Below are 27027 nucleotides of genomic sequence, written 5' to 3'. Positions count from 1 at the left end.
AGGTTCATTAAGTGAAAATACACCATAACATAGATAAATAGATAGATAACCTGGTTATTTTCTTTAAGTATCTTAAATTCTGCTTCAATTTCAGTATTAGCTTGAATTTGTTGCTGAAGTAACTGCTGCATATGTTGGAAAGAAATGATGATACCCTTCAAAAATATATAAACATGGTATTACCAATTTTTAGAAATGTTAAGACAGTGCAATGTTTCTAAAGCATTCTCCAAATATATTTTCTAGTTTCTTAATCCCTTATATTTTAATTTCAATACCTTGAATAGTGTACGACTTAATTATCTAAAATAATTTTTATTACATGATTTCCTACAAAGTTAGTTGTAAACTTAAAGTTAGTGTTTAAACTTACTGTTTAAACTAATTGATAACTACTTGAAATGGACTGTGGATCCAAAGACACTATTCAAAAATTTTGTTGGCTTGGTCATCTCCATAATAAATGTGTCTCTTCTAAACTGTTTGAGGACTATAATATTATAAATTATAACACAAATATTATAAAATATCATAATGAACACAGGGGTAAGGATCTCTTTCCTGGCAAGAACAATTTGTATTTTATAACATCATTCATGAGCCATACAAAATTATCAACTTAAAAATTAGCCTGCTATAGATTTATTGAATTTCTAGTCCTACCTGCAGTTGCCTTGGAAAGGCCAAACTAATGATTCCTTGGGCCTTAAACAGCCTGTGTGCTGAATGACCCCTAACCCTGGGAATGCCATGGCATTCATTCAGAATCAAAAGGTGGAAAACCAGAGGAGAAAAAATAAACAAATGGATGTTTCATTCACATTATTAAATATAAGAATCATAAGTAGCAAATAGATTCATATGGGAACATAATGTCCTGAGAAAGCATGCATTAAGTATACATACATTTCATTATTACCTGCTAGGGGACCACTGGTCTACACTATCAAGGGAAAAATGATGATTTATATTTTAATGTGGATATATTTGAATATATTTAATGTGGATACATTTGATATATATTAAAAAGGTGTGCATGTACTATTCATTATACATTAACTGAGTGCATACTATATGCTATGCGTTAACCTAGGCATGTTTCCATTAATTATTTAATTGGTTTATTTTTCACACTGTATCTGATCTTTTAAATATTTATTGGCTTCAAAACATCTTATGATTGCTTACCTGTTTTTCTTCTTGAATGTAGGTAATCTCTTCATTAATCTTCTTATTTAATTCTAATTCCTTTAAAAGTTTAAATAATTTTAAGGTTATGATATAAATTTAGCAAACTCTACATTAAATTCAGTGCACAACAAATTTAGGAGCATCATGATCTACTGATCAGAGTACCCACATTTGGGGTTGAAACAGTGACCCCAGTTAATTGAAGAAGGTATTAGAAACCCAGTATAGGCTGTTGTAAACTATAAATGTTAAAAACTACAAATTTCTCTTCTCCAAAGCCGTTCTGGATACACTATTATAACACAACACTATCTGAAACCACATTAAGTGGAAGTAAAAGAGTTATAAATTTTATTGTCCTAATGGCATGCTAATGCCAAAAATTATCTGATTTTAAAAACCAGAGTCATAATACCTTAGTTTTTATTATGAATATTAACCTTAAAAAGAAAGAATACTGTGTACTATACTACTGAAGTTGACATACATTTTATTAAAAATACTGGTTTTATAAACTTGAATAATCAAATACCACGTTCAGTCGTTCTTCCAGTTCTTCAAACTTTTGTTCTTTAATTGTTAGGTTGATGTTTTCTTCTTCCATCTTATATTGACATGTGACCTTGGACTTTATCAAGTCTGAGGATACTCTTTTAAGTTCCTTAACAGAAAAAAATTCAGAAAATTCAGTACACATATTTCATCATAGGAAAGCAATATCATGTTTTCTTTTTTAAAGATGTACTTATTTATTTGCAAGGCAGAGTTAGAGAGAGGCAGAAGCAGAGGCAGAGGCAGAGGCAGAGAGAGAGAGAGAAAGAGAGAGAGGTCCTCCATCCACTGGTTCACTTCCCAAGTGGCTGCAACAGCAGGAGCTGGGCCAATCCAAAGCCAGGCGCCAGCAGCTTTCTCCGGGTCTCCCATGCAGGTGCAGGAGCCCAAACACTTGGGCTACCTTCCACTGCTTTCCCAGGACATAGCAGAGAGCTGGATCGGAAGTGGAGCAGCCAGGACTTGAACTGGTGCCCATATGGGATGCTGGCAATGCAGGCAGAGGCTTTACCCACTATGCCACAATGCCGGCCCCAGTGATATCATCTTGATGTATAAATATAATTTGCTGTATTTCATACATCAAGATGATAATATTTGTTCATCAAGGCCTGTTTTTCCTGGTTCCCTTGCAAGATTATCCAGTGTAGGAATGCAATCTGTGACTATGGAACAGGCAAGGTTAACAACATAGTGATAGTATGTATGACCCTGGATCTTAAAAAGAGCATAGTAACTAAAAGAACTTAAAAAATCAAAAGCAGAATATTTTTACTCGTTACTTATTCAACCAACATCTTCTGAGATATGATGATAATAAAGGATAGTCAACTCCCACATGCATTAGCATCCAGGAAGAAAAAATTATGTAAGGAATAATTATAATGTGATGCATACTATCTGAGTATTACAGGAATGTATACAAAACATAAAGAAGGAAATAGTTTGATTAAGGGCATTAAAAGGGATTTCTCAGGGATATGTGTTCATTACAGCAGTTAAGATACTCTTGGAGCAGTCACAGCCCATACTGGAGTGCCTGGGTTTGATCCTGGCTCTTCTCAAACCCACTTCCTACTAATGTGCACCTGGGAGCCAGCAGGTGATAACTCAAATATTTGGGTTCCTGCCACTCACATGGGACACCTGGATTGAGATCCTAGTTCCAATCTGGCCTATCCTGGCTTTTGCAGGCATTTGGGGTATGACAGTGGATGGGAGATCTCTCTGTCTACCTTTCAAATAAATTTTAAAAATAAAAAAGGAATTACTCATAAAGGTAGTATCTGAACTTTAAAGATAAATTCACAAAGTGGGCCAAAAAGGGGGTAAATATTCCTTACAAAAGGTTCCATACACATAAAGGCAAACAAACATGAAAGAGCACATTATTGTTCAAGGAAATCAGATATGAGTGAAGCTAATATACCATCAAAGGGGGAGAGGTAAAATTTTGGTAGTTGTAGCTAGAAATCTGATAGGATACAAACATTGAGAGAGATTTGTATACCAAGCTAAGGAGTTTTAATTTTATCCTATAAAAAGGAATTAACTGCTGCTGGATTTTGAGAGGAAAATGACACAAAATTAGCATTTTACAAAAATGGCAGTGCTACGGATTAAGGGATTTAAAAGGGATTTAAAAGCAGTCTTCACTTGTAAGGTTACAAGTCCACTGAGTTTAGCAGATAGCATTCAGACACATTGAAGTCCTGAATTAAGTTCTGAATTGGTGTGCAACTGACTGTACTGCTGTTCTGTCTGTATGTTGTCTCTACTAAATGTCAATGATCTGATTCTTACAGTACTGATGATACAACACCTGAATTCCCATTGTATTGAGAAGAACTCTAGAGAGCCCACTGCCCACCAGAGATGCCAAAAATGCCAGGCTCTGCTATGGGATGAACCTGTCTTAGATACTGGACAATGGATCAGAACCTAGTATTACCAAGAAGGACTATTACAAATCCATCTGGGAGACCCTGGTAGTAACTTTCAGCTTCTATTGGCAACAACCATAGCACTGAAGCAGTAGCAGCATTCACTACAGTCAATAGAGATGATACAGGCTGTAGTACGTTATTCAGCAATGGATGTTGTTTGTTTGTTTAATTATAAATACCAGTCATTACTTGGAAGAGAGAGGAAGTGAGTTTTTTTAAAGGTTTATTTTTATTTATTTGAAGAGTTGGAGAGAGAGAGAGAGAAGGAAGGAAGGAGAAAGAGAGAGAAACTTCCATCCACTGGTTCACTCCTTAAATGGACACAATGACTTGGGGCTGGATCAGGATGCAGCCAGGAACCTGGAACTTCCTCCAGGTCTCCCATGTGGGTGCAGGGGCTCAAGGACTTGAGCCATCATCCACTGCTTTCCAAGGCCCATTATAAGGAAGCTGGATTGGAAATGGAGCAGCAGGGACTTAATCTGGCATCCATATGGGATGCTGGCATCACAGGTAGTGGCTTAACCTCCTATGCCACAACCCAGACCCTGTATGTTGGTTTTAACCTATGGTGGTGGGTCCTGTACAGACTCCCTTGTTTTTAAACTATTTTCAAGTCTGAGATGGCCATATCCTTCCAAAACATTTCTCTGCTTACTAAATCAGCCTGTTATTAAAAATCAGGACTAATATTTCAATTTTTGAAGGTTTTAAGAACGATGTTAATGAACAATTCTTGAGTAGAAAAAAAGTTTTTGAAACATTAAGTCTGTAAGAGCACAATTTTTATCTTTATTGTACTCACTATAATTTTCCATTTCCTTAAAAAACCCACATTTCTTATGCAGTTTTCAAAACAGTATTAAAAGCTATAGAAGTAGGTTCACTTAGAGAGTTAATAGAGGACAGAAGATGAAAAAGACTGAATCTTAAGGAACTCCAACATTCACAGGTTAGAGAAGCAATTGGTATAGAGGACTAAGAAGTAGTCAAAGGGGGGGGGCAAGAGCAGGGCATCTAGGAAGCTGAAAGAGAAGCCCCCAGGAAACAGGCTGCCAGCACCTCCAGAGTTCCACATGTTAACTCTTTTAGTCACCTAGACAGAAACTCACCCAAATCTATCTTAACCTTAAGTTTAAAATCTGGAAGAGGATTCGCTGGTCTCAGCTCACATACCAACTTTAGATATGTGTACTACATAAAATGACTACTAAAGTAATGTGGGTCAAGAGACACAGCTCTGTTCTCAGGAAAGCAGGCAGGCAAAATAATATCTATGTCTAGCACAAAGAGAACATCAGCATGTACCACAGTAATTAAAGTTTCGATGAAGGAGGTAGGCCTAGAGCAGGACACATAAGAATAAATACTACACTGACTATTCTCTTTGTGTCCCTTCTGATTCATTTTATATTCTTTCTCTACCACATTGGTCTGTGCCCTATGTGGCTGATCTCTGTGGGTACAGAAAATCCCCTAGCCTCTCTGACTCCCTGTTGGGTGCACTCTGTAGGAGATGGTAGCAGTTCAAGTAGACTAGGAAGAGAAAGAAACATTATTTCTCTAGCCCTGTCCCTATCTGACCATAACTGGGCAATGGCTCTGTGCCATCATGAAGGCTCACGGCTCGACTTTTGAGCTTTCTTCTATACCTACAGCTACAGTTCTCCCCAGCTTCCAGGATCTGGTTTATTCCCCTGCTCCTTCAGGTATAGGAGTGGTTCATCATCCCCCTACTACTGTTATCCTCTGCATGCTTCACCATCCCTTGTTGGCTCCCCTTAACTCTATCCACAACTATGTAAACACCTTTTTCATTAAGATTTTCTCAACCACCCATTTCAGTGTACCATCTTTTCCTGCTTCAACTCTATTTAATACAAATAAACTGACAGAAGGTATTTTACATGTGGAGAGGGGATATGGAGAAAAGTAAAAATGCGGAAAGAACTAAAAATTAATCTAATGGCAACAAAGATTTAGGTTTAAATAGAATGGAAGATACCTGTCAGGAAGCAATAGGAAATGATGCTGAATATGTAAAATGGGCCAAGCCCTGGAACTCTGGAAAACCAATTAAAAGAAGTTTGGATGGGAAACAGTCCTCACAGCAAACTCATAGAATGACAATTGCTTTAAGTAACACTCTGACCTCAGAATCAGCCCTTAAGGCATTCAGATGTGGCTGAAAAGCCCATGAGAGCATTTCAGGCATGGAAAACCAACACACTGTGGCAAAAATATCCTACATGAAGGATCTCTGTGAGTGAGACCCCAGTGGAAAGAGAGGTCATCAAAGAAGGATGTACTTTTCTCTGAAGGGAAGACAGAACTTCTACTTTGCTCACAGCCTTGTCTAAATACTGATGGAGTCTGTGGTCACAAAAGGCTTCCATAGCCTTGGCAGCTCATGATAACAGCATCGAGTGATCACTGACATCATAAATAAGAGTGTTAATTGTTAAATTAACAGAAGTCACTGTGCACCTACTCCCCATGTTGGACCTCTGTACTATGAGAACTGTACTATGAGAATTACTGCAAAACTTGTTCTCAAAATGTACTTTATACTCTGTGTGTGTTTGAAAATTGTTTAAATCCTTACTTAGTATAGAGGTGGTCTTCTGTATATAAAGTTAATTAAAAATGAACCTTAATGAAGAATGGGATGAGAGAGGGAGTAGGAGGTGAGACAGGAATGGGGGTGGGAGGGTGAGTATGGGGGGAAGAATCCCTATATTCCTAAAGCTGTACCTATGAAATCTGCATTCATTAAATAAGCTTTTTTTAAAAAAAGTTTAGGGCATCGCCTTTGAGGCATAGTCACCTGTGATCATAGCATCACATATGGGCACCAGTTCGAGTCCACGTCTTGTATTAGAATCCCTGTGTTTGACCTCTAGTGCTGTCGTAGATCCTGATGCAGTGCCTGGGAGACAGTATTGATGGCTCATGTAATTACCCAATTACCTGACACCCCCATGGGAAACCTGGATTATTATATTACTGCAAGCATTTGGGTAGTGAGCCAGCAGATGGCAGCGCTTCTGTGTTCTCTCTGGCCCTCTCTCTGCTTCTCAAATAAATATTAAAAAATATTTTCAACTAGACAATGTAACACTGGCTGAGATTATTGTACAGTATTAATCCAGGCATGAAATCAGTGCATACACTACTGAAAAAGGGAAAATATAAAATATGCAACATTCTAAAAGAGAATAAAATAGACTGAACAAAGTAGATGAATAAAAAAAGATAATTCAGATTAGAGATTTTTAAAAAAGATAATTCAGACTATTCTAGGTAAAGCTAGAAGAAATAAAAACGCATACCAAAAAAATGTGAAAGACAAACATCAAAATGAAAAGGAAGTAGAAACTCTGTTTTTCCTGATTACTGAGATGAAAAAATGTATTTAAGACTACATAGGATGGCCGGCGCCATGGCTCACTAGGCTAATCCTCCGCCTAGCGGCGCCGGCACACTGGGTTCTAGTCCCGGTCGGGGCGCCGGATTCTGTCCCAGTTGCCCCTCTTCCAGGCCAGCCCTCTGCTGTGGCCAGGGAGTGCAGTGGAGGATGGCCCAGGTGCTTGGGCCCTGCACCCCATGGGAGACCAGGAAAAGCACCTGGCTCCTGGCTCCTGCCATCGGATCGGCGCGGTGCGCCGGCCGCAGCGCGCCGGCCGCGGCGGCCATTGGAGGGTGAACCAACGGCAAAAGGAAGACCTTTCTCTCTGTCTGTCTCTCTCTCTCACTGTCCACTCTGCCTGTCAAAAAAAAAAAAAACAAAAAAAAAACAAAAAAAAAAAAAACATAGGAGCAAGCATTTAGCCAAACCTAGGCTGTTTTCTCTAGAAGGAAGTATGGTATAAATCTCAGCTCTAGTTGCTTATAGTTTATGGAGTCAAAGGAAAAAAGGGTGTCACTGTCATCTAGCTACTTCCTGTGACATTGGAGCTTTGAACCTTAAAGGGTTTTAAACAGGGAATGAAAGAATTTTAAGGATTAGAGAGCCTGCTTCTGTGGAGGGGAAAGTTCTTGGAGTCAGAAGCTCTGGCTGACAGTTTCTTGGCTACAAAAGAAAAAGATAGGAAAATGCAGAAATTAGGGACCACTATGAAGATGAAAATGAACAAGTGAGGGGCAACAATTTCCCAGCCTTCTTCTCTGGTTAACAGCTTTTCACATCAACCAGCCTTTTTTTTTTTTTTTTTTTTTTTTTTTTTTTTGACAGGCAGAGTTAGAGAGAGAGAGAGAGTTTTTTTCCCGTTGGTTCACCCCTCAAATGGCCGCTACAGCCAGTGTGTTGCGGCCAGTGTGCTGCGCCAAGCCGAAGCCAGGAGCCAGGTGCTTCCTCCTGGTCTCCCATGTGGGTGCAGGGCCCAAGCACCTGGGCCATCCTCCATTGCCTTCCCAGGCCACAGCAGAGAGCTGGACTGGAAGAGGAGCAACCAGGACAGAATCCGGCACCCCAACCAGGACTAGAACCTGGGGTGCCGGCGCCGCAGGCGGAGGATGAGCCTAGTGAGCCACGGCACCAGCCCAATCATTCTTGATACAGGGATTGTCAATCTACTTAGATCAACTCCCTGAAGGCAACTTTCATCTTCATTTCTCCTTGGTATGTCCCAGTATGATTTAATTTGCAGGAAAATGCAAAAGAAAGGAGGACAGAGGCTCATTTAACAAACATCTGTGGAGTTCCCACATGGGTAAAAATGGAGTTCATAACTGGACTTAAGAGTTGCTTTTTTTTTTTTTTTTTTTTTGACAGGCAGAGTGGACAGTGAGAAAGAGAGAGACAGAGAGAAAGGTCTTCCTTTTGCCATTGGTTCACTCTCCAATGGTTGCTGCAGCCGGCGCGCTGCAGCCGGCGCACTGTGGCCGGCGCACCGCGCTGATCCGATGGCAGGAGCCAGGTGCTTCTCCTGGTCTCCCATGGGGTGCAGGGCCCAAGTACTTGGGTCATCCTCCACTGCACTCCCGGGCCACAGCAGAGAGCTGGACTGGAAGAGGGGCAACTGGGACAGAATCCGGCACCCCGACCAGGACTAGAACCTAGTGTGCTGGTGCCGCAAGCAGAGGATTAGCCTAGTGAGCCGCGGTGCTGGCCAAGAGTTGCTTTTAAGAAATGGAATTAAATAACACATAGAAGTGTTTAATCCAGTGGTTCTAGAATGTAGTGGGCCATTATATTTACCTGTGGATCTTCAATATATCCTGATGCCCGGCTACAGCTTACAACCAATTAAATAATAACGTGTAGGTGAAGTTCTTGGTATTCTGGGTTCAAGAATCAATGCCTTAGAACACTGCTTCACATCAGAAGATGGTCTATTCATATTATCTGTTGTTACTATCATCTTTTACAATTATTTTAAAAACTTTTATTATAAATTAACTATAAATTGTTTTATTTTTTGTATATATTTAATTTTAATAAATTAGTTATTTAAAAAACCATAAAACTGGGACCTATTGTTGTAGCTAAGAAGGCAAAGTTGCTGCATGCAAAACCAGCATCCCATGTGGACAATGGTTCGTGTCTCAGCTGCTCTACTTCTGATCCAGCTCCCTGCTAATGGCCTTGAAAAGCAGTGGATGACGGCCCAATTACTTGGACCCCTGCCAACCATGTGGGAGACCCAGCTGAGGCTCCTGGCTCCTGGCTCCAGCCTGGCTCAGCCCCAGCTATTGTGGCCATAAGGGGAGTGAACCAGCAGGTAGAAGATGTCTCTCCTCTCAATATAAGTCTTTCAAATAAATAAATATTTTTAAAAAGACCACAGAAAACAAGAGATAGAAAATGTTTTGACCAGATTCATAAGAAAGTCAAAATGCACAAATCATTAAGCTGGAGCTACAGTTACTATTTTCAAAAAAAACTTTCATTTATATTTTTCAAATCATAAAAGGCTGCATATGATGAATTCCCCCAAAGTTATAGTGTGCCAGTGATGATTCACCTTCATAGGCAGTAAGATGGTTACTTATGAAAGGAGAGCTGTACGAATTTTTTTTCAAGGATGAGAGAGTGAAGAATCCAACTGTGACCTGTTAACCCTCCAAGTTATAGTAAATCACAAAGTTGAAAATAAAGAGAAATACGAGAATATATATAATGTGTGTATATATATGCATATATATAAAGTGATCTGCAAGAAGCTCATTGAAAGAGAGAGTATAATACAAGAAAGACTATGATACTAGGGCCAGCGCCTGTGGAATCGTGGGTCAAGTCTCCACCTGAGGTGCTGGCATCCCATAAGAGTGCTGGTTTGTGTCCCAGATGCTCCTTTTCCAATCCAGCTCTCTGCTAATGAGCCTGGGAAAGCAGTGGAAGATGGCCCAAGTGCTTGGGACCTTGCATTCATGTGGGAGACCCAGAAGAAGCTCTTGGCTCCTGGTTTGGGATCAGCCCAGCTCTGGCCATTACAGCCATTTGGTGAGTGAACCTGGGGATGGAACACCTCTCTGCCTCTCAAATAAATAAATAAATCTTTAAAAAAAAAAAAAAGACTATGATAAATGAATAACAGAGACCTCAGGAAAGAATTTTGGAGCAATGAGAGGAAAGAAACATTATCAGGGAGCCAGAGGAATTTATAATCTTGCTAGACCTTTAAAAAGTGAACTATCAGAATAAGACTTTGGTGCAACAGTTAAGATACTGGTTGGGATGCCCTTATCCCATATTGGAAGTTCTGGATTTAAGTCCAAGTTCTTCTTCTGTTTCCAGACTCCTGCTAATGCACACCATACCATGGGAGGCAACAAATGATGGCTCAAGTATTTGGGTCCCTGCCATCCACATGGGAGACTCAGACTGGGTTCTGGCTCTCAGCTTTGGCCTGGCCCAGACCATGCTGTTGCAGGGATCTGGCTAGTAAATCAGTGGATAGGAGATCTCTGTCAGCCTATTTCTGTCTCTCTGCTTCTTAAATAAATAAAGTGAACCATCACATACATCTCATAAACGTAACTCATTTTGTTTTAAATGCTTATTGTTTTGTACAAAACACAATATCCTATAATGAAAATCACAAATCAGAGTATCAGTTAGTGTACTTGGTTATAACTATCAGAAAACAAGAACTAAATCACCAAATGAGGAAATTTACTCTCACATAAAAGGCAGCCCAAAATTAGGTGGGTTTTTGGTTGATTTAGATAGTCCATGTATGTTATGAAAGACTACTCATTTCTTTGCTTTCCATTATTAAAATTCTTCTTTCTAAGTAAAATGGGGATAATAAACTTTATTTATTTATTTTTTTGACAGATAGAGTTAGACAGTGAGAGAGACAGAAAGGTCTCCCTTCCGTTGTTTCGCCCCCCAAATGGCCGCTACAGCGGCGCTGCACCGATCCAGAGCCAGGAGCCAGGCGCTTCCTCCTGGTCTCCCATGTGGGTGCAGGGGCCCAAGCACGTGGGCCATCCTCCATTGCCTTCCTGGGCCACAGCAGAGAGCTGGACTGGAAGAGGAGCAACCGAGACAGAACCGGCACCCCAACCGGGACTAGAACCCAGGGTACCGGTGCCGCAGGCAGAGGATTAGCCTAGTGAGCCCCGGCGCCAGCCGATAATAAACTTTAAAAAGCCCTTCACATTTAATAATCCATGTAACAAGCACTAAGCATCTACTATGTCTTAGATACTGTTTCCTATTTTTTAAAGATTTGTTTCCTATTATAATTATTAAGCTGAGTCCCAGACATCTTATGATTCTACAGCTGCAATAAGATAGCAGAATTATTTTTCCTACATTTAAAATAAAGTGCTCTGAATTCTTAATAAGTGGCATAAATAAGTCTAATTTTCTTTGTTTAAAGAATTAAATTCACTCTCTCAAAGCTGATAAAAATGACTTTTCCTGTAGATTATAAACTTCTCCAGAAAGATACAGGCTTCATACATAGTTTTTATCCCACAGCAACTTAATAGATACAGAAATCTAACAGGAAGTAAAAATTGTAATGAACATAAGTAGAAAAGAATAATGAACACACTATGAAGAAAAATGTGACTAAAATAAATAAATGACAAAAATATTTGATGACAGCAGCCAATGTCAACTGGACTACTGTTAAAAACACAATAGTTCATAGCTGGTAAGGTTACTTAGAAATTGATAGGCATTAGCATAGTACAGAGAGTTTAACTTCCGTTTTTATTTTTTTGTTGTTTTTGTTTGTTTGTTTTTGGACAGGCAGAGTTACAGACAGTGAGAAAGAGAGAGAGAGAGAGAGAGAGAGAGAGAGAAAGGTCTTCCTTCCACTGGTTCACTCCCCAAATGGCCACCACGGCCGGCATGTTGTGCCAATCTGAAGCCAGGAGCCAGGCACTTCCTCCTGGTCTCCCATGCGGGTGCAGGGCCCAAGCACCTGGGCCATCCTCCACTGCCCTCTTGGGCCACAGCAGAGAACTGGACTGGAAGAGGAGCAGCCAGGACTAGAACCCAGCACCCACATGGGATGTTGGTGCTGCAGGTGGAGGATTAACCAAGTGAGCCACAGCGTTGGCCCCTAACTTCTGTTTTAACAAGCTAGCTTTACTCCAATCACATTAACAACCCTGGTTTAAATGTGAACAGAGCAATGCAGTTTTACTACCAATCCTGGAAAAATAAAGCTTAGATTAGTCATTAGTATAATGTTAACTGTAAAAGAATAGCATATTTTATTGCTAGAAAATAACTTTAACTGCTATCAACAACTATAAACTGTGAGTTTAAAGTAGGTTAATTCTGCATTAAATTCAGATATGAGAATTCACTAAGAAACAACAACCACAGAAATAAGGTGGTATAATAAATCATTGTTCTAGTCCTAGGTCAAATAGTCTTTGACTTAACATATTCAACAAAAGAACTTATTGATGTCATTATTTCATCCAAGGATAAATATTCAAAAACATGGGATAACAATTAAAATGACTATGTCTGCTAAAGGATGTAAAAATAAATCTAGTTATTTCAGTAACTAATTTAACTTCTTAAAGTTTTGTGAAATTAATTCAAAGGTAAAATCTGCTAGGGCATCCTGAAGTTTTTTTTTTTTTTTAACAGGCAGAGTGGACAGTGAGAGAGACAGAGAGAAAGGTCTTTCTTTGCCATTGGTTCACCCTCCAATGGCTGCCGCAGCTGGTGCGCTGCGGCCGGTGCACCGAGCTGATCTGAAGCCAGGAGCCAGGTGCTTCCTCCTGGTCTCCCATGCGGGTGCAGGGCCCAAGCACTTGGGCCATCCTCCACTGCCTTCCCAGGCCATAGCAAAGAGCTGGCCTGGAAGAGGGGCAACCCGGACAGAATCCGGCGCCCCGACCGGGACTAGGACCTGGTGTGCCGGTGCCGCTAGATGGAGGATTAGCCTATTAAGCCTCGGCGCCAGCCATCCTGAAGTTTGTTTGTTTGTTTTTTCTTTTGACAGGCAGAGTGGACAGTGAGAGAGAGAGAGACAGAGAGAAAGGTCTTCCTTTGCCATTGGTTCACCCTCCAATGGCCGCCGCGGCCAGCACTCTGCGGCCGGCGCACCTCACTGATCCGATGGCAGGAGCCAGGTACTTAGCCTGGTGTCCCATGGGGTGCAGGGCCCAAGCACTTGCGCCATCCTCCACTGCACTCCCTGGCCACAGCAGAGAGCTGGCCTGGAAGAGGGGCAACTGGGACAGAATCCGGCGCCCGGACCGGAACTAGAACCCGGTGTGCCGGTGCCGCAAGGCGGAGGATTAGCCTAGTGAGCCGCGGCACCGGCCCATCCTGAAGTTTTAATCTCAACTCAGATCTACTGGGTTTCTGACTACTATCTACACCCTATAGTGCAGTATTTAGTTAAACATCATGAGTATTTAAAAGAAATCTCTGTACTTAACTTATTCAATTTAAAAAAAAAAAAAAGGCCCAGTGATACAGGTTTTGTAACCAAGAGTACAGAATTTAGGCAAAAGGCAGGGAACACTGGAATATGGACAGAGAATCAGAACATCTTGTTTATTTTTCAGAGAATGCTCCAGCTCAATTTATCTTGCAACACTGTACCCAGAGGCAGCCATACAACTACAAACAAGGAGCAGTTTTTACAGCCACAAGAAACCACTTTGAATAAGCTGAACTTTTCTTATTGTACAAAGTATTAAATTCTCTACCTATGGCAGGAGATTGCTGCCATTTTCTGAACATACAATGGATGAAGAAGCATGGAGATGTATATTGCTTATACTATATGATCAAAAAGGGCCTTTCCCCTCCTCTTTTACTCCATCTTAGATATTCCTGTGACATCTGCTATAAAAGCCCTAGAAAGGGGCCGACGCTGTGGCATAGTAGGCTAAGCCTCTACCTGCAGTGCCAGCATCCGATATGGGTGCCAGTTCGTGTCCTTGCTGTTCCTCTTCTAACCCAGCTCTCTGCTTACGGCATGGGAGAGCAGTGGAGGATGGTCCCAGTGCTTGGGACCCTGCACCTACATGGGAGACCTGGAGGAAGCTCTTGGTTCCTAGCTTTGGATCCCCCAGCTCCGACCATTGTGGCTATTTGGGGAGTCAATCAGTGGATGGAAGACCTATCTCTCTGTCTCTCCTTCTATAACTCTACCTCTCAAACAAAAAAGAAAATCTTAAAAAAAAAAAAAAAAAGCCCAAGAAAACTGCTTTTCTGAGACTACTTTCTCATTGTGTCCTGTACTTGTCATAAGTAAATAAAACTTTCCTCTGAACCACTCCTATTTAACATTAACTATTCAGTGACACCGTAAGCAAACAGGAGGCCCTTTGCCTCTGTTAACAAAGTCGGCTGACACAGATGGGACTGTCTCTAGTCTAGGATCAGGGCATTCGAGAACCAAGAGTGAAGCAATTGGCTGCAGCAGCTCACCTGTGCTTACTCATCACTCTCTGGGAAGGGCTTACTCCCTCTCACCAGGATGGGAAGTTTCCCTTGGTGTCTGGCACTCCTGACTTGCTGACTCAAGATCCAAGAGATGAAATGGACACCAGGACCCCTTTCTTTCCTTTTTTTTTTTCTTTTAAGATTTATTTCTTTATTGATTTGAAAGGCAGAGAAGACAGAAAGAGTGAGCGATGCGGAGGAGAGAGAGGAGGGAGATTCCTTCCTTCCTTCCTATAGTTCACTCCTAATGGTCTGCAAGCAATGCGTTTTTTGTGCCTGTCTAGTTGGAAAAAATCTCTTTTCCTCATGTATAGTGGGGTGCCACTGCTGGACTTTAGTAAACTTCCTCCAAAGGGCACCAGCCTTATCTCAGTGGTAGGTGCAGTTTTCTGTGCCTTTATGATCTGGCGTTTTGCTTGTCTCATGATGAAGAAAAAAAAATAAGAAATATGTTTCTGAAAATTCCTTGATGGAGAAAAATAGCTTGAAAGAGAAAATACACTTCCCCCCAATACTATTCCCCTGACTCCATGGCCAACCCTCTATCCACAGGAACAGGAGTAGCTTGGCTTGTAACATAAACATCCCTTCCTGATGACCCAGCATGGGACTTTCTACCTATAAGCCTGGGGTAGGCATGTTTTGCCCTGTCAGGTTCCAGATGGGGAAGAGGGATTGCGAAATGTGCATGTGCCATTTATCTCCTATGACTTGGATAACTAAAGGCCCATTTTAAAGGCTTGAAAGCCAACCTTGAGGAATTAGTGCACTGCTAAGGGATATTTTACAACTCATAACCTTACCTGGCAGATATTTGAGCTTTTATGACTACCCTTCTGACAGTGTGGGAAAAGTCATCTTTTCTAGCAATGGCCAGGAAGGAAGCTGACAAGCAGCTGTCAGTTAACCTGCTAACTGTGTGTGGAGGCCAGTTGAGGAGCAAGTCTCAATGATGGCCCCAAATGGCATCCCAATCCAAAGAGCATAAAAGATTAGAGCATCATAAGAATATGCTGCTAACAGGTAGGAGCAAGCAGGCCCCCTGCAAACTGGAGCAAGCCAAGAGAGATAACAGCAGGAATCAGGAGAAACCCCTCCACCTTCTCTGAAAAGAAGAGTTCTCCTTCAAGGTAACAACACAGAAGACTTCTGCATTTTTCTATATTTTTCAACAACTGAAAATGTGGAACTGTTAGAATCAACTAAGCCTTGTAGGAGATATCCTAAAATACATTTCCTTTTTCAATATTTGTTATGAAACTACAGGGAGTTGAAAGAGAAGGGCAGAGATGGAAAACCAGCATATGACTCACAAAAGTAAGAACTAATAATTTCTTACATCTTTTCTTCTTATATGGTAATTACTTAATCTTAGGAGAATAAATTAAAATCAAAGACCTCTATGAAATGATTTTCCACTGAAAAATGTTTTTTGAATTTTATAGCCTGTAAGCTTGTAAGCAATCTGAACTTCCAGTACATTGACTGTTTTCTAACCATTTATTCAAAGCTGCTAGTACAGCAAATAAACAGCACATGCTTTGATCTCATTAAATTACAACTTATAGTCCCTAGAGTCATAAATACAATGCTGCTGTCTCCTTCACCCCTCCTTTTCTGGCACGGGGGTAGTCTGTTTAATATCACTATCTCCTTGAGTGCTCTGACGTTTACTCAGACAAACAACAGAAGTTATGAATGCAGCTCATAGATAATATCGGGAATTCTTCAGGACTGCTGTAACAGTGAACCCAGCGTGCAGAACTGGAATACCTTGCTTTATCTAACAACAAAGCTTGGTCTGCTTCACTTTGCTTAAAACACACACACCAAGAAAGAAAGAAAGAAATTCCATCTTATCACAAACCAGTAACTTAACTGCTCTGGACAAAATCATAGAACAGTATAAAAGAAAAATGAAAATTATCTTTGGGAAAATTAATGATTGCAAGTTTTAAATGAGTGATATATCTAATGTCATTAGATTTGATTAGTGTCTGTACAGAAGTCTAAAAATAAAAAGTTGCTCTTAAAGTTAAAAACTAAACCACATAAAATATAAAATTAGTATTAGAATGTATAAAATACTAAAAATTGTCCCTTAAAATACATTTTAAGTTTTTTTTAAAAGATTTATTAATTTGAGAGTTAGAGTTACAGACAGTGAGAGGGAGAGACAGAGAGAAAGGTCTTCCTTCTGTTGGTTCACTCCTCAAATGGCTGCAATGGCCGGAGCTGCACCAACTCGAAGCCAGGAGCCAGGAGCTTCTTCCGGGTCTCCCATGTGGTTGCAGAGGCCCACGCATTTGGGCCATCTTCTACTGCTTTCCCAGGCCATAGCAGAGAGCTGGATTGGAAGAGGAGCAGCTGGGACTAGAACTGGCGCCCATATGGGATGCCAGCGCCGTAGGCGGAGGATTAACCTACTGCGCCATAGCACCGGACCCACATTTTAAGTTTCTTACCCTTTCTGTTATTCAGATTTCAAAATCTTAAAGATAATAAAATTCTCTTTACTCTTCCATATATTATTTCCAAAGAACAATTTGGAATCATGGACATTGATAACAATGCTTTCTAAAGTGACAGCCTACTTAAAAAAAAAAAAAAAAGTACTTCTTCCTCACGTATCAACTGCATTTTATCAGCTGAGAAATTTTTAGATGCAAATAACAGAAAACTGAAATGGCTGTAATGAAACTGGGTGAAGTAATAATGTGGACTAATGACTCTAATAACTGGAAAGTAAAGGTAGGACAAGATGCAGGGTTGGTTGATTCAGGTTCTCAACAATGTCATAAATGAACAGCTATGTTATGCTACAACCAATCTGGCATTCACATTGTCAAATTCCTCCTTTTTGGCTTTGCTCATGGATGTGGGATGACTGCAACGCACAGCTGCGGAAGTTACATTCTTCCTAGTTTATAATCAGAAGCTAAGATAATTTTCCATTGCTGAAACAATGGTTGTTATCCAAAGAGACATATGTTTATGGCCTTCTCTGTCAAATTAGGGCTTTACATTGTAAACATCAAAACAAAAATTTAAATAAGGTTAGGAAGGAGAAACAGGGATACTGTTCTTCAGTAACAAATCCAGAAAAATGTTCAATGCACCCCTTCATTCATAATGCTTTAGCCATACCAGATTTTTTCTAGTTCTTCAAATATACTAAACACTTTCCTACTTCAAGACTTTTGAGCATGCTATTCCCCTCCCCTGAAACATTACTCCCCTCCCTCCTCCACCCTTTTATCCCCAATCTAATGGAGTCACTTTATAATAATGTCATCACATCCTTTATCTTCAGATCACTTAAAAATTTGTCAATTATTTGATCTGTGTAATTATCTTATACCCAACTCCTCCATTAGACTGTAAACTTCATAAAAGTTGGAATACTTTTTATTTTCTGCTTATCTATATCCTAAGTAACACTGATACATAAAAGTAACTCAATAAATATTGGATGAATGAATAATGAAGTTTGCATACAGTGAATACTTAATAGTTATTCATATCAGGATAAAAATGCATGCTACTGTTCACAAGTCAAAGACAACATTTTGAATGGATCGGGACAAATTGATTCTTTATATTAGTACAGTCATAATTCAAAATTCATGAATCTATATTAAAACATTCTTTTCCTTTTGCCAAAGAAGTACCCAACTGCTTCTAGTACTATTCCATAAAACTATTTAGACTTTTACTTTGTAGTGTAGAATACATCAATCATACCTTTTTTAAACTGCATATTTCAGACTCCTGTTTTTTATTTAAAGCTGAAAGTCTTTTATTTACTTGTATTGCTTCCTGTACTGCAAAATGAAAGATACTTAAGAAAACATTATATTCACTATACATTTAAAAGCAAGTATCACTAATGTGAACTGGGAAAACAGTCCCAACGCAATGCACATGGTTACATTTAATTTAGTATTCATTAAACTACCATTTACTATTACTAGTATCAGATAAATTCAATTTAATCATGATAAATAAAGTCTATTTAAATATTCCCCACTGAATTATGAAAGTTTAAATAAGATAGTGCTTACCATTTTGTTCCAACTTTTCATGATTCTCCTTTACCAATCCAAATTGACCTGTTATTGCAGTATAGTATTTCTCAATTTCATTCAGTTGCTTATGATAATCTTCTTTAGCCAAAAGATGTAACTGAACCTTTTGTTCCTATTTTGGAGAGTCATTGTAAATATTATACATGTAACATACTCAAAAACATATAAAAAGCATACTGTGGAAAACTGTTGCTAATAATGTCCCATAAATAAATGTCAACAGAAAGTATTCTCTGAGTATACCATAGGGAAGAAATGTTAGGAGGTACTTCTAAAACCACATAAAACTAAAGCAAGCATTTTTTTCCCCTGTAACAAAATAGCCACTTCAGGTTATGTGTCCCTTGTTTATAATATCTTTTTTCAAAAATAAACTTGCTATTTCATTTTATTTTTTTTTTAAGATTTATTTATTTATTTGAAAGGCAGAGCTGCAGACAGGCAGAGGCAGAGAGAGAAAGAGAAGTCTTCCATCCCCGGGCTCACTCCCTAAACGGCCACTACAGCTGGAGCTGGGCCCATCCAAAGCCAGGAGCCAGGAGCTACTTCTGGGTTTCCTGTGTGGGTGCAGGGGCCCAAGGAGTTGGGCCATCTTATACTGATTTCCCAGGCCATAACAGAAAGCTGGATAGAATAGGAGCAGCCGGGACTAGAACCAGCACCCATGTGGGATGCTGACACTGCAGGCGGTGACTTAACCTGCTAAGCCACAGTGCCAACCCCTGCTATTTCATTTATGAAAGATCAATCAAGGGTCAGCACTGTGGTGTAGCAGGTAAAGCCACACTTGGCAGTGCCAACATTCCATAAAGACACCAGTTTGAGCCTCGGCTTCTCTACTTCCAATCCAGCTTCCTGCTAATGCACCTGGAAAAGCAATGAAGAATGGCCCAAGTGCTTGGGCCCCTGCACCCAAGTGAGAGATCTGGAAGAAGCTCCTGGATCCTGGCTTTGGCCTCGCCCAGGCCTGACCAATACAGCCATATAAAGATCAATTAGTCTGGCACTAAACACAGTGTGGGGGAAATTAAAGCAATAGTGTTAGTAATCTAGGAAATAATTTTTTTGTTTCGGTACATTATTGGAATAATCAGGTCCCAACTAGATAGTATTTTGATTCTTTGTCCTTTTAGTTTGCTAGCATACTTTTGATATGCATGATCAACCCACAGATAATTTTTTCTGAGATTAAATTTAATAAATATAGTTCCTTTTCATTGCATCAAAAAATGAAATGACAAGGCAAATATCTCACAGTCACAGCGATGCAATAAACTACTTAATCTGGAGACATAATTAGTAAACATTAGACCTCCAATGCTTGCAGCCTAAGGAGCTACCTTTGCCATACTGCACACTATAATTTTAATGCTTAAAAAGAAATATGTTAATAGAATCCATAACATTTTAAAAGTTTTACCCACACTTGACATTAGCAGAGTCACTGACTCTCACTTTAAAACTTTCATCTATTTTTTCAACTATCCTCAGTTCCCATAATGACCAATGCTAAACAAAGAACAAAGTAGATCCATCAAGTGGCACTCCATATTGTTTTCTAAACCAATTATTACTGTTCTATAGACTTCCAACAACGGAAATCTGTTTGATTTCCCTACCATACATTTCACTTATCCAACTGCACTACAGTTTACTTCATTAAAAATATTCCTTCTTATGGCCGGCACCATGGCATAGCAGGTAGAGCCACGGCCAATGGTGCTGGCATCTCATATGGGCACCAGTTCAAGTCCCAGCTGCTCCACTTCTGATCCAACTCCCTGTTAAATACCTTGGAAAGCAGCGGAGATGACCCAACCACTTGGGCTTCCACACCCATGTGGGAGATCTGGAAAAAACTCCTGGCTCCTGGCTTTGGACTGGTCCAGCTCCAGCCATTGTGGCCATTTGGGGAGTGAACCAGCAAATGGTAGATCTCACTGTCTCTGTCTCTCTCACTCTCTAACTCTGCCTTTCAAATAAATAAATAAATAAACTTTTTAAAATATTTATTTATTTATTTTAAAGTCAGAATTACACAGAGAGAGGAGAGGCAGAGAGAGGCAGAGAGAGAGAGAGAAGTCTTCCATCTGATGGTTCAGTCCCCAATTGGCCGCAACGGCCAGAGCTGCGCCGATCCGAAGCCGATCCGAGCTATGTCGATCTGAGCTTCTTCTGGGTCTCCCATGCGGGTACAAGGGCCCAAGGACTTGGGCCATCTTCTACTACTTTCCCAGGCCACAGCAGAGAGCTGGATCGGAAAAGGAGCAGCCGGGACTAGAACTGGCACCCATATGGGATGCTGGCGCTTCAGGCCAGGGTGTTAACCCGTTGTACCCCAATAAATAAACCTTTAAAAAAAGTACTCTTTCCAGGGGGCCAGCATTGTATTATAGTGGGTTAAGCTTTTGTCCACAGCACCAGCATCCCATATGGGCACCAGTTTGAGTCTTGACTGCTCCACTTCCGATCCAGTTCCTTGCTATTATGCCTGGCTTATGGATTCCACCTGGCCCAGTCCCAACTGGACCATTGTAGCCATGTGGGGAATGAACCAGCAAATGGAAGACCTCTCTCCTTCCCTAATTTTTTGAAATAAAAAAGAAATACTTCTTCATTGTATTCTCATAGGACTAAAATTCAGAGAACCTACTTTCCCTACTAAATGGCAAGACATATAGCCCAAAATAAGACAATTTCTATCCTGGAATTCGAATTTTGAGCAAAGTTCAGTTAAGTCATATACTGGTTTACACACTCTATAATTCACTCTGGTCTCTGTTCATTCCAAAATTCATCCTTCACTCTCTAATCAATTGAGAATGCCTCTATTAAATTTCCTTTTGTGTAAGTTAACAGTCATTTCACATTGCTTAAAAGCAAACTATAGGCAAGACAGCACAGTAATCAAAAAGCAGTCTGACTAACCCTGTCTCTCAGATCACTCACTGTGACCTTAGGCAAACTGCCTACCCTATCTTTAGAATGGAGATTATGAGACTGGCTCCCTTACAGGGTTGCTGGAAGGATAAAATAAATTCATACCTAAGCAATAAGAATGAAATCCATCACATAACAATCACAAAATAATTTATTATTATTCTTTAACAGATAAAAGTATCTTCAATACTTTTATTGACTTCAATTTAGAATAGGAGCAGCTTTCTCTAATATTAACAGAGCACACATTACAATTTAAGCTATACCTAACTATATTATCCTGGCAAGTCAGGTAGTATTCACATTTTCAAAGTTAATTTCTAATGATTTTTAAGCAAAATGATAACATAATTGATAGTGATTATGATAAATGAAAGTTTCTGTGAGATTTACAAATTCATTTAGTCATTTTTATTAATTGTGTAACATTTATAAATGTAAACAAGATTACAAATGGGCTTAGCTCCAGAGATCTTATACCTACATGGGTAATTACTATTATCTTTAACAATGAATAATAATGAGCTATATTCCTTTTAAAAAATCATTCAATTCTTCATCTAGAGAATATACTCTCTCAACAGATGTATATAAACCTAAAATGATCCCACTGAAAATAGGTTTAATGGAATTTTTTCAATTCAAGGAATTTTTAAATTTTTTGTTTCAAATATTTACATAGTCTTTATGACAAATTAATATACTAGAATTGTATATTGTAGTCTACTACAAATTAATATATGATCCCACAAAAGCATTTTTAATCTCTAAGCTAAAAAGTAATGATAAAATAGGCAGGCAAAGCAGTAAAGATTAACAATCCTGTTAAGTAAAAATGCAAAAGAAATCAAAGAGATTTTATAATTATTCTCCATGCATAGAGCTCTATGTACATTTGAGTAATCTGTGATATACCCTATTCCAAGATCCTTTGCTTGAGGGCAAAATTGAATTCAATGCAAACAAAGCTTCATTTGTTTGCATGACATAATTTTTATTTCAAATAGATTAGGCTGTTCAATGGCCATGACGCATACTATAGTAAGACGTCCAAGTCACGTGATCACCTACAGTTCATTAAACCATGGAAGCCTATATGAGCCTAGCTGGCTACCTTCTTTTGATATTGAGATGAAGAGGTCACTTGTCAAGTTTTCCACCAATTGTAGTACTGTCAATGAATGGTTTAAATTCTTCGAGAAGCAACAGAAAGTGGTGGGTAATAACTGCCTGAGAGATCTAAGAACATGGTAAAGAACTATACAAATAAATTGATATAACATTAAAACTTCAGTATTACATGTTAAATGAAATATGCCAAATACAGAAGGATGAGTACCACGTGATCTCACTCATATGTGGAATCTAAAAAAAGTGGATCTCATGTAAGTTAAAATTATAATGATGGGGCCAGCGCTGTGGCACAGCAGGTTAAAGTCCCAGTCCGCAGCGCTGGCATCCCATATGGCTGCTGGTTCGAGTCCCTGCTGCTCCTCTTCCAATACAGTTTTCTGCTATGGCCTGGGAAAGCCGTAGAAGATGGCCAAAGTGCTTGGGCCCCTGCACCTGAGTGGGAGATCCGGCAGAAGCTCCTGGCTCCAGAACAGCTCAGCTCTGACTGTTGCAGTCATTTGGGGAGTGAACCAGTGGAATGAAAGACTTCTCTCTCTCTCTGGCTCTAACTCTCTCTGTAACTCTGTCTTTCAAATAAAAAAAATAATTCTTTTTAAAAAAGTATAATGATGGTTATCAGAGACTGGGGAGAATAATGAGGAAAAGGATATAGAGAGGTAGCTTAACGAGTACCAAGTTATACTTAGGAGTAGAAGTTCCAGCATTCCATTACACAATAGATATCTAAATAGAAGGTACTCTATACTTCTCTATTTAAAAAAAGAAAAGAATTCTAATGTTTTCACCATAAAGTAATGTTAAATGTTTAAGGAAATAATTAGGTTTACTCCAATTGTACATTATTTTCAATGTATACACATACCAAAACATCACATAGTATCCCATAAACATGTATAATTTTTATGTGTCATTTAAAAATGTTTTAAATGTTTAAACTTTAATATTGCATATTATACATAATAGTGAATAAACTTTTTTTGTTCTTTTTACATTTATGAAGTGATTCAAATTACTTTTTTTTATACAATTTCACTACTAAATGCAAAGACTTAATAGAGAAATAATACCAAGATTCACTGCTCTCTACATATATGTGTACCTCATTTTGAACAAATCTGGTCTATGAAAATCAAGATTAGAGAAAAAAGGACACACATAACCGTGTGTGTGTATGTGCAGCTTTAAGGCCTACTTTAACACCAGCATTCAAAGTAGGAATAATTTAAAAATAATATTCACACACAAGTGTTTAAAAATACATTTACCAACAAAATGCATAAATGCACATTTCCCCCTTTTCCTTTTTATTTAGGGAGAGTACTTTGCAAACTTCTAGAGGTAAAATTAATTTCTCTTTAAATAATTAGTTTATGAGTAAATTTCAGAGGAAAAGATCAAAGTCCAAAAATAAACATTATTTACAATTTTACAACTTAACTTTTTCAATATGACACAAAATTGAATAATGGAGTTATAAAATTCAAAGTTTTAAAAATCTATGACATCTTTCTTAAGATATCTTTACCTTTTTAGTAAAAAACAAAAAATAGGTATAAACTACCTAAAAAACCTAGTTATCAGGCAGGCATTTGGCACATCAGTTAAGATGACGCTTGAGTCACCTGCATCCTGTGATGCTTGGTTGGAATCAGAGTTCCTCTTCTGATCCAGCTTCCTGCTAATGAGCACCTGAGAAGCAGTAGGTGATGAGTCAAGTACTTGGGTCCCTGCCACCCATGTCAGAGACCTACTCTGAACTCCAGGCTCCTGGCTTCAGGCTAATCCAGACCTAATTGTTAAAAGTATATGGGCAGTGAACTAGTAGATGGAAGTTCTAACACTGTCTCTCTCTTTCAAATAAAACAAAAATAAATAAAAATTCAGACAGAAACAATTTACCCAACATAGCTCAAGATTTTTAAAAACTTGGAAAACCAATCTAAAGTTACATAGCTAATGTATGTGAATATATATATATTCATACACACACACACACACACACACACACACATATATATATAAAATCATGAAACGACTTCCAGACAAGTCTTCAATCTAAAAAACATTCCACTCTGAAAGAAAATAACATAGTTGTTCCCAGCCATATCAAAACCTTCTGGGGCCAACGCTATGGTGTAGCAGGTAAAGCCGTTGCCTGAAGTGTTGGTATCCCATATGGGTGCCAGTTTGAATACCAGCTGCTCTATTTCCAATCCAGCTCCTTGCTATGACTGGGAAAGGAGTGGAGGATGACCAGAGTGCTTGAGCCCCTGCACCTGCATGACGACCTGGAGGAAGCTCCTGGCTCCTGACTTTGGATAGGTGCAACTCTGGCCGTTGCAGCCATCTGGGGAGTGAAATAGCAGATAGAAGACACCTCTCTCTCTCTCTCTGCCTCTGCCTCTCTGTAACCGTATCTTTCAAATAAATAATCTTTAAAAAAAAAAAATCCTTCTGTATTGAAACTCTGCTTCAACAAAGAAAAAAAAGTCTTATAAGTCTTTTCTTTAAAAGAAAGTAATAACAGAAAAAAACAAAAATAGAAATGAAACACTACTTTAAATATTAAATATAGTTGATAAGTTTTTACTTTATTCATTAAGCTGTTTTAGCTACTCAGTTATACAACACAGTTGCTATAAATTCAATTATACAACACAGGCATTTATATAGTAGCCACTGAATACAACAGGAAAGATTTTCCTCAATGACCAATCACAATTATGGTTAATTTAATGATCTAAAGTAAAGCATCTTTAACATGTTTTACTGCATCCTTTTTATGGGTAATGACTGTGATTTTTTTTTCTAAGGAGAGGTTTCGGTGTTTTAGAAATAAACAAATCTTTTGATAAATGACTATGTCAGTTTATCTAGGGATATATCACCAACTCTATACAAAATCAGCTTATTAAATTCCTAGAAGACTGAAACTGACCAGTTATTAACAACTCAGTTATACAAGATTATGAAATTCTTTAAAAGCTTCTTATTATTGTGTTTTAAAAAAACTATTTCTTTCAGGATATTTAATTTTATTGCTCCCCAAATTCTTCCTTGACACCACTGTAGGAATTATCTTATTTTTAGTCTTGCCCATAGAGTCAAATAACAAAAAAAGAATAATGTACTGCTTTAAATAAGATTAAATGATTTGCTGAATGCTGTGCAGGCCTTAGAATACAGAAAGGTCATTTGAATAAATAATAATTATAATAATGTAAGATAAATGTAAGAAAGTTTAGAAAAACATTTTTTAGCTTTTAAATCAAAAATATAAATAGTACGCTACAGTGGACATTAAGAATAATATGTCATTATAAAAATGTACATGTCAATATATAAAATTATGATAATGCTTTGAACTGTCAAAAACACTTACTGAAACTCAAATATCAATTTAATAGGTTAAGAGGTTGTAATTCACAGTAACAAAAGGCTCAGAAGTGACAAAAAACTAGGATATTACATGTTTTCACTTTTTTTAAAGATTACAAGTCTTTTAAAGTAGAATAAAATAAAACACATTTTATGTTGCCTTTGATCTTTAACTTGTAGCCTTATTTCTCAGGCCAAAGGGCACATTATTCAATTTCACTATATTTTGTGTAAAATCACTGTAGCGTTGAAGATGACTTTCAGTACAAATGTCATGGTACTTAAAGCTAAACCAAGATCTAGTTTTTCAGCTTCTCAATTAAAATTACAGTTTAAAATAGTCTGACAACATTATCTTTATTCTTTCCAGTTCAACAGCAACAGAATTTTCACATCTTATTCAATCAAGCTTGGCATTCTGTGTATGCTTCTTTCATTTTCTAAAACACCAAAACAATTTCAAGAAGCAAAATACTTTATATTTTATATTTACTGTCACAGTGATTTCTCATTTTTTATATAAAAAGTCAAACTCAAAAATTAATTTTACTTTACTGCAGCAAAGAATGAAGACTGAAGAGCATAAGTACATCCAAGAAACCCTCTAAAGATTTAAATGGATATGGGAGAATTTTGCTCCATCAAAAATACAAAAAAAAAATACCCTTCTGAATCAAATAAGGATAGAAAGAGACACTATCAAAGTAATATTCTATAAAATATTATATAAACCCAGAACTATTAATTTTAATATAAGAGAATACACGACAAATAAATACTTCACTAATAAAGAACAAATATCATATCCAAAATGTGACTTCTATTTCAATATTTCAGGCTATAACTAATAAGAACATCATTTAAAAATAGGTTTTAGAGTTTTGTAACTTGTTTTTAATGTAAGATCCTTACCAAT

General features: G+C 38.4%; 1 protein-coding gene across 13 annotated transcripts in view; it reads right to left on the bottom strand.

The window, feature by feature from the left end:
* The window catches only part of CCDC73 (coiled-coil domain containing 73), a 153404-nt gene that overhangs the window by 32797 nt on the left and 93580 nt on the right, over positions 1-27027 (bottom strand). For 10 of the 13 annotated variants that reach the window (XM_051825570.2, XM_070071699.1, XM_051825535.2 and 7 more), the window contains 5 exons: positions 18636-18771; positions 18316-18395; positions 1724-1852; positions 1189-1248; positions 51-155 (listed from right to left, as the gene is read on the bottom strand). In XM_051825570.2, the coding sequence (XP_051681530.1) occupies positions 51-155; positions 1189-1248; positions 1724-1852; positions 18316-18395; positions 18636-18771 (510 nt within the window). The remainder of the gene's footprint in view (positions 1-50; positions 156-1188; positions 1249-1723; positions 1853-18315; positions 18396-18635; positions 18772-27027) is intronic. The other 3 variants (XM_070071749.1, XM_051825591.2, XM_070071711.1) reach the window with 2 other exon arrangements.

This window comes from Oryctolagus cuniculus, chromosome 1 (assembly GCF_964237555.1).
Source record: "Oryctolagus cuniculus chromosome 1, mOryCun1.1, whole genome shotgun sequence".
In the NCBI taxonomy this organism is placed as follows: domain Eukaryota; kingdom Metazoa; phylum Chordata; class Mammalia; order Lagomorpha; family Leporidae; genus Oryctolagus; species Oryctolagus cuniculus.
This window is presented reverse-complemented; position numbering and strand designations above follow the sequence as displayed.